This window comes from Tupaia chinensis, unplaced genomic scaffold (genome assembly GCF_000334495.1).
Source record: "Tupaia chinensis unplaced genomic scaffold, TupChi_1.0 Scaffold000416_1, whole genome shotgun sequence".
In the NCBI taxonomy this organism is placed as follows: domain Eukaryota; kingdom Metazoa; phylum Chordata; class Mammalia; order Scandentia; family Tupaiidae; genus Tupaia; species Tupaia belangeri.
This window is the reverse complement of record NW_006159921.1, coordinates 1,856,876-1,868,513: the sequence shown is the minus strand read 5'-3', so window position 1 is coordinate 1,868,513 and position 11,638 is coordinate 1,856,876. Positions and strand designations below refer to the sequence as shown.

Genomic DNA, 11,638 nt, shown 5'->3' with positions numbered 1-11,638 from the left:
ATATATACATATATATGGAGAGAGAGAGTCTGTTTTGTAGCAAAAGCAAAATTTGAAATCCATGCATAGCTTTGTCATGATAAGCATTTTCCATACATTTTTGAAGAACCCTCACATATCTGTGGACTAGATGGTAGAGGCTGTGGATGGAAAACGAGGGTAGGAGGGAAGATGTCCCGAGCTGGCAGTGGGTGAGGTGGATGGAGTGGTTTCAGTGCCACACTCCCCTGAAAACCAGAGGGAGGTCCTAGAGCCCCACCTAAGAGGCTGGGCTTCTGGGGCCCACAGCTGCCCTCCCCGTGCTGGGACAGGATATAAAAGTCCCCCCAACTACCTCCAGAGAAGAGCAGGCGGTGAGAAGTCAGCTTGGAGTCCTGCAGGCGAGAGCGGTGCAGAGGACCCGGTGCTCCCTTCCCCAGCTGTGGCTGAGGGGTCTCCCTGCAGAGATGCAGCCGCTCCTGGCCTTGGCAGGGATCTTAGCCATGCTTACCCTCACCCAGCTCTGTGAGGGCACCACCCCAGGTAACAGGGCCTTGGCAGCCAAGGGAGAGAGTTGGTGCGCAGCAAGGATAAAGGAGGAAGATGTGCTTGGGTCTGGTAGGTCTTGCAGCTCCCCTGAACCCTGAGCGCCCATATCTTTAAACAGCTTCCCCCAGTGCAGTGAAGACCTCGGTCCTTCAGGACTGCATAGCAGAGGCCAAGTTGCTTGTGGATACTGCCTACAATCAGACCCAGAAGAGGTGGGCCTGGGGCTGTGTGACCTTGGGAGGGCCCACAGGGGGGTTGGGCTCCAGCCATGGCTGTCTCATCTAACACTTACCCTGAGCACCAAGGGACCTCCACTATTGCAGAGCCTCCCTTCCGTCCCTACTTCAGTCTGTTTACACTGTGCCGACTGCACCCCCGCTGGGCATCTGGGTGGGCAGGTCTGCACTCCTTCTCCAGCCCTCACCCTTTCCTCTGGGCAGCATCAAGCAGCGCCTTCGCAGCGGCTCGGCCAGCCCCATGGACCTCCTGTCCTACTTCAAGCAACTAGTCGCGGCCACCAGGGCAGTTGTTCAGGCTGCCGATTATGTGCATGTCACCTTGGGGCTGCTGGAAGAGAAGTTACAACCCCAGGGGTCCAGACTCTTCAATGTCACCGGTACTATGTTCCCCACGGAAGCCCAGGGCCTGCCCTGGCCTAGGGGTGGGAGGAAGCCAAGAGGGGAGGCAGGAGGCACGGCCTTGGGGTGTAGGGAGGAGGTAAAGAGATGGGAGGTGTGGAGCAGACCAGCTCAGGAAGGAGCTAGGACCCGGGACCCAGGACCCTTCCCACCTGCTCTCCCACCACCCAGATGTGCTAACGGAACGCCAGCTGCAGCTGCTGTCCCAGGCCAGTGGCTGTGCTCTCCAGGACAAGAAAGAGAAGTGTAGTGACAAGTACCGCACCATCACGGGGAGGTGCAACAACAAGTGGGTACAGGGGCTGCCCGGACTGGGACCTCCCTCTCCTCCTCCTCGCTCCCTGCTGAGCCATCACCCTTGACCCTGCTTACCCCCGACCCATCCTCTGCTGCAGGAAGATACCCTTGCTGGGGTCCTCCAACCAGGCCCTGGCCCGCTGGCTGCCAGCCGAGTATGAGGACAGACTGTCGCTCCCTTTCGGCTGGACCCCTGGCAAGAGGCGCAATGGCTTCCGTCTCCCTCTTGTGAGTCAGAGCTGAAGGTCTGGAGGGTGCTCGATGTCTTTTAAATGTGGGGAGTAAGTCACAGCCCACAGTCAGCCAGCCCTCGCACCCAGGTACTACCACTGACCAGATGACAAATAATACGACTTCCTGGGACCAGTAGTTAGCGTAATGGCCATGTCACTGGACTCCCATGTGGTCGACCGCGGTTCGAGTCCTGGACCCGGTGGCTTAAACTCACGCCGGGCAGGTGTGCGTGTGTGCCCAAGATCCTGAGAGGAGAATGGAGGAGAAGGGATTGCAGCGTGGCCATCCCCTCTGGGGGGTGATTTCTCGCTTTCTGTCTCTCTGTCTCTCTCTGTCTTTCTGGTGTGCACATGTGCCCTATAGCAAAAACCTCTCCAAAAAAATAAAAAGAATACGACTTCCCAAGTCTCGATTTTCTCACCTGTGAAATGGCATGAGACCTACGTCTTAGAGCTAGTGTGACCACTAAAGTCCTTAGTCTAAGCAGCCATATATTGATAGGACGTGATCTGCTAATGCTAGCCACAAGGTGTTGGTTTTGTTTTTGCTTTTCTCAGAGAATTAGTGATAACATATTTTGTTAAATAGGAATATCTATTGATCTATACTATTTCACATTTACCAATTTTCCATTGATACGTCAACATAACAAACTATCCTCTTCCCATCTGTCAATATCTGTTGATTAATTTTCATTTATCCTTCCGTCTATCTATTCAAATCTCCCTGTATGGACCCATCGCTTTGCAACTAGTCCAAGCATCTATGAACCAGTCCCAGGATCTAGTTATCAAGTAGTCTACAAGTTGACCTGTCGATTTGATCTATTTGCCTCTCTGGAAGAGCTGGTGAGGCCTGAGCCAGTCAGCCTGGCACCAGCTCTTCACTGCTGGAATCTGCAGGAGCCAGGCCAGAGATCATCCTTCCAGAAATGACAGCCACTCGGGCAGTGGCTACAGCTTCAGAGCAAGGAGGAAAAGGGAGGGGAGTGCAGAGGAGAGACGGAAAGATCCAGAAGGAGGCGCTGCTGGCTTGAGTCCTGGGTTGGCTGTAACACTTTGCTGGGTCAGGGAGCCCACGCCCAAGGCTGACTTCATTTCCCCTCCAGGTCCGAGAAGTCTCCAACCAGATCGTGCGCTTCCCCAGTGAGAGGCTGACCTCCGACAGAGGCCGGGCCCTCATGTTCATGCAGTGGGGCCAGTTCATTGACCACGACCTGGACTTCTCCCCAGAGTCCCCAGCCAGAGTGGCCTTCACTGCAGGCGTTGACTGTGAGAAGACCTGTGCCCAGCTGCCCCCCTGCTTTCCCATCCAGGTACCCTTGTCCTATCTCCTAGGTCCCCAGTGTGGGCTCTACTCAAGGGAGTGGGGGCAGGGGGAATGGGGAGCTGGCAGACTGAAGCATCATCCTTAGGGAGCTGTCTGCAGAGTTGGGTGTAAGAAAGAGACGTGAGAAACACAGCCAGACATGGACTCCCTTCTGTGCATGTTTGACAGGGGCTAGAGCCATCTGCCAGGAGGTTCAGTTCAGGCTTCTTGGAGAATGGAGCAATTGACGGACCTTGACCGATGGGTCTGATTCCCACAGGGGAAGCCTCTGGGAGCCTTTAGGGGTCTCTCAGTTCTTGCCCTTCTCTCCTTCTCAAGGTAGTTGAAAGGCCCTGCCATTCCTGGGGCTGTGCTGTGAGCAGGGTCCTATCCTTCAAGCTGGAAGAGAAGAATGGTGTGGAGCACTAGGAGAAAAGACGACTCCAGGCAGCAGGGGAGGAGGGGGCACACACACATTCACTCACCCTCAGTAGGTAGGGTGACAGTCATGAGTGAAGACGTGAGGGTGCGGGCGGGCTGGGAGCTGTTTCAGCCTTACTCCTTCTTCAAACCATGGCTCGGGGCACCGCCCTTGGCGAGCCTTCCCGGATTTACTATTATACTCTAGCACAGCAAATACCACCTCCGTTTAGAGCTATTTCGTGCGTGTGCACAAGCGTGTGTTTTTCACTGACCTGCCAGCTTCCTGGAGACTTTCCTGGGCTTTTGAGCCTTCATAGTCTCCAAAGCACTCGGCAAGGAAGGGGTTTAATTAATGTCTGTCACACTGAATGGAATTAAAGACGCACAGCCCTAAATGTCAAGAGAGCTAAGTTCTAATCCCACTAGTTGGGAATTAGAACTAATTGTCAGTTCCCCTCTCTGAAGTTTGATTTCTTCATCTGTAAAAGGAGGGTCTGAATGGTCGAAAAGCCTCAGCCGTTTCTAATCTTTCATAACTCTATCACACCAAGTGCTAGGGACAAAGTGAAGAGGTGAGAAGTATGAGTCCAGAGGAGTCAAGGAGGGCTTCCTGGAGGAAGGGAGTTTTGAGCAAGATGTAGAGGGAGGGGGAAGATGACGAAAGAAGTGAGCCTGTTACTGAGGACCTGTGGCACTGACTTGCCCTCTCCTCAGATACCGCCCAATGACCCTCGCATCAAGAACCAGCGCGACTGCATCCCCTTCTTCCGCTCGGCACCCTCATGCCCCCAAAACAGGAACAAAGTCCGAAACCAGCTCAATGCCCTTACCTCCTTTGTGGACGCCAGCATGGTGTATGGCAGCGAGGTCTCCCTGGCCCTGCGGCTCCGCAACAGGACCAACTACCTGGGACTGCTGGCCATCAATCAGCGCTTCCATGACAACGGCCGGGCCCTGCTGCCCTTTGACAACCTGCACGAAGACCCCTGTCTTCTCACCAACCGCTCTGCGCGCATCCCCTGCTTCCTGGCCGGTGAGACAGTGGGGGAAACAGGCTTGGGTTCCAGGTGGGGCAGCCATGGTATGTCATGGGGAAGCTACACGGCGTGGGACCTCAGTATGAGGTAGACCATAGGCATAGACCTGTCACAGTCAGAATGAGCAAGTCAGAAGGAGTCTCATTGCAAATTCCCCGTGTGGCCAGAGATCTCTGCTCAATATCTCCAGGGAGAAGGAACTCACCCCTTTTGTGACTCCAGCCCATTCCCGAGCAACTCCAAAAGCTAGGAAGCTCTGTCTTTCTTTCACACAGCAATAGCCCCTTTAATTGCCTGCAAGGAGTTGTCACTCGCATCTGCATCTTCTCTTCTCTGGGCTAAATTTCCTTCATTTTCCTCTCTCCGCTGTTACTAGACATCGCTCCCTGGTCCTTTCTTCTGGAGGCGTAATTCGAACTCTCCTCGGGGTCTCTACTCCCATGTGCATAGTCACAGTGAATGGAAACCATTTCTGGTTGCTTAAGGTATTTAAATGTGTGGGACCAGCAGATGGTGTAATGGTTACAGCACTGGACTCCCACACAGTCGACCGCGGTTTAAGCCCCGGACTCAGTGACGTAAAACTCACACCGGGTGTATGCACATGTGTGCCCAAGATCCTGAGAGGAGAATGGAGAAAGGGATTGCGGCATGGTCATTCCCACTGGGGGTGACTTCTTGCTTTCTGTCTCTCAGTCTCTGTTTCTCCAGCGAGCACACATATCCTATAGCAAAAATTTCTCAACAAAAGATAGGTAAATGTGTGCTCTCCAAACCTCACAGCAGCCCTGAAAGAAGGGACTTACCACCACCCTTGCTTTACAGGTGAGAAATGGAGAATCAGGGATGATGAGTAATGTGCTCAAGTGCACAGGTTCCCTGGGGCCAGCAGGTAGTGTGGTGGTTAAGGCATGGACTCCCACTTGGCTGGCTACAGTTCAAGTCCCAGAACTGGCAGCTTGCCTTCTTGCTTTCTCTCTCTCTCTGATGAGTGCACATGCCCTGTAGCAAAAATTAATTAATTAGATAATTATTGAAGGAAAAAATAAAATGCACAGAGCCCCAGGTAGGAGAGTCTGTACGAGTGAATCCAAGTCAGGGCAGTTCCCAGGTCTCTCTCTGCCAGCTCTGTCCTCGCTTCCTTCCCAGGGAGTCGCTCCAGCCTCCTTTCCTAAAGATGGCACGTGTGTGCTCTGAAAGAGCTGCATGTACCTTCCTGAAGGGTCTCCTGAAAGGGCAGCCTAAACGAGACCTGCGCCAAAGGGCTTAGTTACGAGAGCAGTGACTGAATTCGCTTCCTCCCTGTCTGTGGGAGGAGGTGGGTACAGGACAGGGCCCTGCCTGACTTCTCTCTCGCTCCCTTTCCCTCTGGCCCCTTGGGCAGAGCAGCATGATGCTAAGACCAAAGAAGGAGAGGCGCGGCCTGGGTAGAGAGCTCGCTGAGGGATGCAGTTTGTGGGGCTCACAGTCCCAAAGATGAGGTCCCTGGAATCACCCGGGTCCCTCCACTTTAGCTGGTCCATGCTACGGCACTGGTTGCCTTGTGGAGTGTACCGATAGGCAAAGATCTCCCTGCCGGAGGCCAGTGGCTGCCCTGGGCTTTCCCACTGGCCCAAACCTGCTCCAGTCACAAACCGAGACCCCCTGTCTTCCCCTCCTGACTGTTGGGGTGGGGAGGAGGTTGGTAGAGTCAGTGAGGAGCCTCACAGCACAGCTGAGGAGGAGGCGGTCCTGTGAGGGCCAAGAGCTGGACCCGTCACATGTGTCCAGTCCCCAGGCCTGTCTGCCCTAGTAGAAAGGTATTTCTCTGGGATGGATTGAAACAACTCAGGATTGGGATTTTCAAGGTGACACCCGATCAAGCGAAACCCCAAAACTGGCGGCCATGCATACCCTCTTTGTGCGAGAGCACAACCGGCTGGCTACAGAGCTAAGAATCCTGAATCCCCGATGGAGTGGAGACAAGCTGTACAATGAGGCTCGGAAGATCGTGGGGGCCATGGTTCAGGTACGGAGTCCCCACGTTGCCCAGAAGATAAGCAGTCTAGGAGAGTGGTTCCCACCTTCCCAAACATGCCTTTCCTAGCACACCCTTGGGGACGTGCCTCAGCCGGCTGGGTCTGACTGACTGGGACGTGCCTGAGATCTGGCCTCCCCCAATTCTGCCTGACAGTGTGGCCCTGCCCACATCACTCAGCTTCTCAGGGCTCCAGTATCTCCACCCATGGAAGGGAAATTAATGTGGCCACATAGGACAATAAAGAATTATTATGTCCACACACTCCTACAAAGACAATGGTGGGGGGACCAGCAGTTGGCGTAATGGCTATGTCACTGGACTCCCATGTAGTCGACCGCAGTTTGAGTCCCAGACCCAGTGGCTTAAACTCACACCGGATGCATGTGTGCATACCCAAGATCCTGACAGGAGAATGGAGAAGGGATTGCAGTGTGGCCATCCCCTGGGGTGGGGGTGGGGGTGATTTCTCACTTTCTCTCTGTCTTTCTGGTAAGTGCACATGCCCTATTGCAAAAATCTCTCCAAAAAAATATAAATAAATAAATAAATAAATAAATAAATAAATAAGGCGATGGTGTGGGATGGATGACCACTAACGTAATGTTCTTCTTTGTTTTCTCACAGATTATCACCTACCGAGACTTTCTGCCCCTGGTTCTGGGCCAGGACCGGGCTAGAAGAACCCTGGGGCCCTACAAGGGGTACTGCCCCAACGTGGACCCACGTGTGGCCAATGTCTTCACTCTGGCCTTCCGCTTCGGCCACACCATGCTCCAGCCCTTCATGTTCCGCCTGGACAGCCAGTACCGGGCCTCAGCACCCAACTCTCGTGTCCCGCTTAGCTCCGCCTTCTTTGCCAGCTGGCGAATTGTGCATGAAGGTGACCGGGTTTTCCAGAGACAGTGGTGGTGGGAGTGGGGAAGCTTGCCCTCCCCCAGGTGGGACCAGCTTACTATCAGGAGGCCAGGCCACTACTTAGGTCTCTGCTAATATCTCCCTAGTCCTGTGGAAATAAGGCAGGTGCCAGGAAGACCCTCAGTCCTAGACCTCTTATCCTTTTCTGAAAGGCATGGAGACGGGGTTGTGGCCTTGAGAGGAGGTGGCCTTCCTCCTTTAAGAAGTGGGATGAGCCCTTCCCTCCGAAGCCCAGGTCCTCATGTCCACCCAGGCCTCTGCTTCCCCACACAAACATTAGTGAGTGAGCAACTGGTTTGTTCAGCTCTGAGCTAGTTTGGCATCATGAGAGGGCCCAAGGGCTGGTCCAAATCTGTGCGGCTCCATTTCCTGCCACCAGGTGGCATCGACCCCATTCTCCGAGGCCTCATGGCTACGCCTGCCAAACTGAACCGTCAGGACTCCATGTTAGTGGATGAGCTCCGAGACCGGCTGTTTCGGCAAGTGAGAAGGATCGGGCTGGACCTGGCGGCTCTCAACATGCAGCGCAGCCGGGACCATGGCCTTCCAGGTGAGGAGGCTGCCCACCTTTCCTCCCGGGCTTCGCTCAGCCAGGGCTGGCTTGAGGGCTCAGAGAAGACCCCAGTGCTTCTCTCTGGGGACTGCCCCAGGACATGCGGTGGTGTAGACCATGCAGGCTGGGGTTGCTGCAGCAAAGTAGCCCTGGAAGACCTCTTTGCCATGTCTTCCCCACCCACTGTAGCATCTCCAGCTTTAGGTTCACCACAGGACCAGGCTTAGGGCACAGGGCCTAAGAAAAGGAGGTCGGGTCTTTCCAAGAAGGGAAAGTAGATTTAGAAAGGCCAGGAAGAACTGCTCCATCCCCTACCACACTGGCAGGTTTCCAGGAGGAGGGCTAAAGTCCCAGGGCTACGGAAACTGGCTCCCTGCTCCAAGTGCAGAAAGGCAAAGAGTGGGAGTCAGGTAGAATGAAATCAAAGCTTCACTGACTGTTTGGTGAGAGCTTAAGAAGAGAAAGCGGGCCCTTTGGTAGTTTTTTCACATATATGAACTTATTTAGTCCTCCCGGTGACCTTGAGGAGCAGCAATTACAGCGATCTAGATGAGAAAATAAACTCAGAGACAGCTAGCAATTTGCCCAAGGTCACATGAGTAGGAAACAGTGAAACCCGAATTGAAGTTGGAAACGTTTCCTTCCTTCCCCCTGTTCAGTCCTGTTCAACACCATCAGGAAAGGCTTTGGCCCCTGCCCTGCTCCCGTCCTCTGACCTCCTCCTTTCTTATCTAGACAGCACCTGAGACCCCATATGCCTCGGCTCAGCTCTGGCCATATATAAAGGAATGGGGTGACTTCCAGCTGCCTCTTCCTCTTAACATAGCACTTGGCAGGACACAGCACACACTCAGAAAACCTGAGTTTCTCTCCTTCCTTCAACCGGGGAGTTCCGGACAGTTCTCCTGTGGGCTCTCCCTGCTGGACAGCTGAGATCGCCAGCTACCCAAGTGGCCACACAGTGAGCCTGGTCCCCCTCGCTGTCCCAGAAACACTTCCTTATTCCCTGGGAGCAATCCCAGAAGTGCTGTCCTGGTAATACTCTAATATTCTTGCTGTCTCCCCTAATGCTCTTGCAGCAGCAGGGATCTTATTCCCCCCAACACTGACTGACCACCGAGCTTCCTCTCGGATGCAGAGGCACAAAAGTTGCTGGGAAGCCAGCGAGACTGAAGCTGCTTCTCCCCTCACCCCCAACCCCCCACAGGGTACAATGCTTGGAGACGCTTCTGTGGGCTCTCCCAGCCTCGGAATTTGGCACAGCTTAGCCAGGTGCTGAAAAACCGGGATCTGGCAAGGAAGTTCCTGAACCTGTACGGGACACCTGACAATATTGACATCTGGATTGGGGCCATCGCAGAGCCTCTTCTGCCGGGGGCCCGAGTCGGGCCTCTTCTGGCTTGCCTTTTTGAGAACCAGTTCAGAAGAGCCCGAGATGGAGACAGGTTAGTAAGTGAATCTAATATAACAGAAACCAGCTCCAGAGGCAGAGGAGCAACCACTAGCGAGTGACCTTAACATAACAGAAGCCAGCTCCAGAGGCAGAGGAGCAACCACTAGCATTTCTCTTTTGTTTTTACAAAAATTTTTAAAGATTTTGCCATGGGGCATGTGTGCTAGCCAGAAAGACAGAGAGAGGGAAAGTGAGAAATCACCCCCAGGGGCATGGTCACACTGCAATTGCTTCTCCTCCTCCTTTTGGGAATTTGGGCATGCATGTACATGCACCCAGTGTGATTTTCAAGCCACCAGGCCTGGGGCTCGAACTGTCATTGGCTATGTGGGAGTCCAGTGTCTTAGCTACTATGTCACCTGCTGGCCCTTCCACTAGCATTTTAAGACTAAACAATGGGCAATAGTGCTCATTTAGCTTTTTATTGCAAGCTCACAGGATCTGAGACCAGAAGGCTCCTCCCTGGAAAGATGAGTCAGGGGAAAAGAGACTCTGACCCAGGCAGAGCTCTCCTGAACGGGAGTCATAAACAGGAGACAGACTTGTCGATCCCACGATTTCAGGCTAGAGGATCCCAGAACACATGGCCAGAAACCATCTGGTTTCCCTTCAATAGGCTTATGATGTAAAACCTGACTCCTTGTGCATTTGGGATTTTCCTGGGTTGCACTTGATACCGGACAATTTATTTAACCATTGAGCCTATTTCTTCATTTATAAGATGAGAGTAATACCTACCTTGCAGGGCTTTTGCGAGAACTGAAGGAAATAATGTGTGTGGAATTCCTAGCACATGACAAGTGCTTGTTCTGAGCCAATTTTTCCCCACCCTCACCCACACCTCTTGACCACCTGGTAGGTTCTGGTGGCAGAAACGGGGTGTTTTCACCAAGAGGCAGCGCAGGGCCCTGAGGCAAGTTTCCTTGTCTCGAATTGTGTGTGACAACTCCGGCATCACCACCGTCTCGAGGGACATCTTCAAGGCCAACATCTACCCCCAAGACTTTGTGCACTGCAGCAGTCTCCCCAGGTTGAACCTGTCGGCCTGGCGAGGCACATGAGGCTTCCACAGGTAAGGGAAGGGCTCCTTCGGCAGCCCTGGGCTGGGGCAGGCCCTCTTGTCTTTCCTGGACGGGTGGCTGAGTCTTCTTAGGCCTCTCAGCAGACTGCAGAATTGGTCCCCAGGGACAGGCTGCTCTTTCCTAGAAGTTTCCCAGCGGATTAGCTTCTGAGCTGAGAGCCAATCCCAGGGCCTAGGACTTTGGGGGACAATCACGAAGCTTCCAGCTAGCCTGAGATTCATCACAGATAGTCTACAACAGCTCCTCCTGAGGCTGCCCAGCAAATTCCTCTTATCCAGTTCTGTCTCCATAGAAGTCTCTCCCCAGCCTCCAGCCCTTGGAGAAAGGGGAAGGGAAAGACCACGAGGCTGCCTGCCCACTGGAGCACCCATCCTCTGCTGACGCTTTTGCTGCCGACTGCTCGGAGCTGGGCTCTTAGCAGCCTTGGATACTAGGTTTTCAATCAGCAACAGATGCAAGGCCTTGTGATTCAAGCCTTGAGGCTCAGGCAAGAAGTCAGCGGGAGGATTTCCAGCCACTTTCTTGCCTCTCAGCCCTTCCTGACTTCCCTTCCCATGCCATGACTGGGACACCACATGGTCCCAGCCTCTAGCCACCCACAGTCCTCTTCTGACCTGCAGGCTCTGCTTCTTCCAATAAAGCTCTGCTCAGGGGAGGTGCTGCTGTTTCTGTGTCAGATGGGGACGGTGTGGCCTGAGTCCACGGTTCACTCCAGACGTTTGCGAGGAGTGCTGCTAAGACACAGGCTAGCACCCACTTCTACGTACAAGAGTCCAAAGAAACACTCTGGGGCAGGGAAAGGCTGAAAGGGGAAGGGCAGAGGCATTAGAATACCTCAGCCATTCCAGCAACCTGAGCAGAGAAACAGCCAACAGAACGTCAGTTGATGTAAAAGGTTTTTATGTACAAAACAAAACAATAAAAGATACAACCCAGCCAGCAGAAACAATGTGCGCTGCACTCAGCCTTCATTTATTCTGGAAATAAATCGTATCTCAGTCTCTCAGTGAGCCCTAAGCAGAACAAGGCTGGCCTAAAAAGAGGAGGCCGAGACAGAGAGGCCAGGGATGTTCGCTCTCCCTCACCTTCTGCCATTTTTTTTTTTTTGGGGGGGTTTTTGCTTTAGGGCGCGGGCGCTTGCCAGACAGCC

General features: G+C 53.7%; 2 protein-coding genes across 3 annotated transcripts in view; one reads left to right on the top strand and one right to left on the bottom strand.

The window, feature by feature from the left end:
• Window positions 1-11,638, bottom strand: part of SKA2 (spindle and kinetochore associated complex subunit 2) — a 1,094,818-nt gene that overhangs the window by 111,281 nt on the left and 971,899 nt on the right. The window lies entirely within an intron of this gene.
• On the top strand, window positions 361-11,612 carry EPX (eosinophil peroxidase). 2 transcript variants are annotated; one of them, XM_006154653.2, is made up of 13 exons: window positions 361-522; window positions 647-740; window positions 969-1,144; window positions 1,338-1,455; window positions 1,562-1,691; window positions 2,806-3,012; window positions 4,143-4,461; window positions 6,313-6,473; window positions 7,110-7,365; window positions 7,780-7,950; window positions 9,161-9,398; window positions 10,266-10,478; window positions 10,781-11,612. In XM_006154653.2, exons 1-12 carry the CDS (start codon window positions 447-449, stop codon window positions 10,465-10,467), a joined length of 2,148 nt encoding a protein of 715 aa, XP_006154715.1. In that variant the 5' UTR covers window positions 361-446; the 3' UTR covers window positions 10,468-10,478; window positions 10,781-11,612. The 2 variants fall into 2 exon arrangements, with proteins under 2 accessions (XP_006154715.1, XP_027630046.1); XM_027774245.1 differs by having other exon boundaries at window positions 10,767-11,612.

Excerpts from the sequence above, each read along its gene's own strand:
- EPX (XM_006154653.2), top strand. The coding sequence starts at position 447 with ATGCAGCCGCTCCTGGCCTTGGCAGGGATCTTAGCCATGCTTACCCTC. Across the intron at positions 6,474-7,109 it reads TCGTGGGGGCCATGGTTCAG|ATTATCACCTACCGAGACTT; the intron begins GTACGGAGTCCC and ends GTTTTCTCACAG. Across the intron at positions 9,399-10,265 it reads AGAGCCCGAGATGGAGACAG|GTTCTGGTGGCAGAAACGGG; the intron begins GTTAGTAAGTGA and ends ACCACCTGGTAG.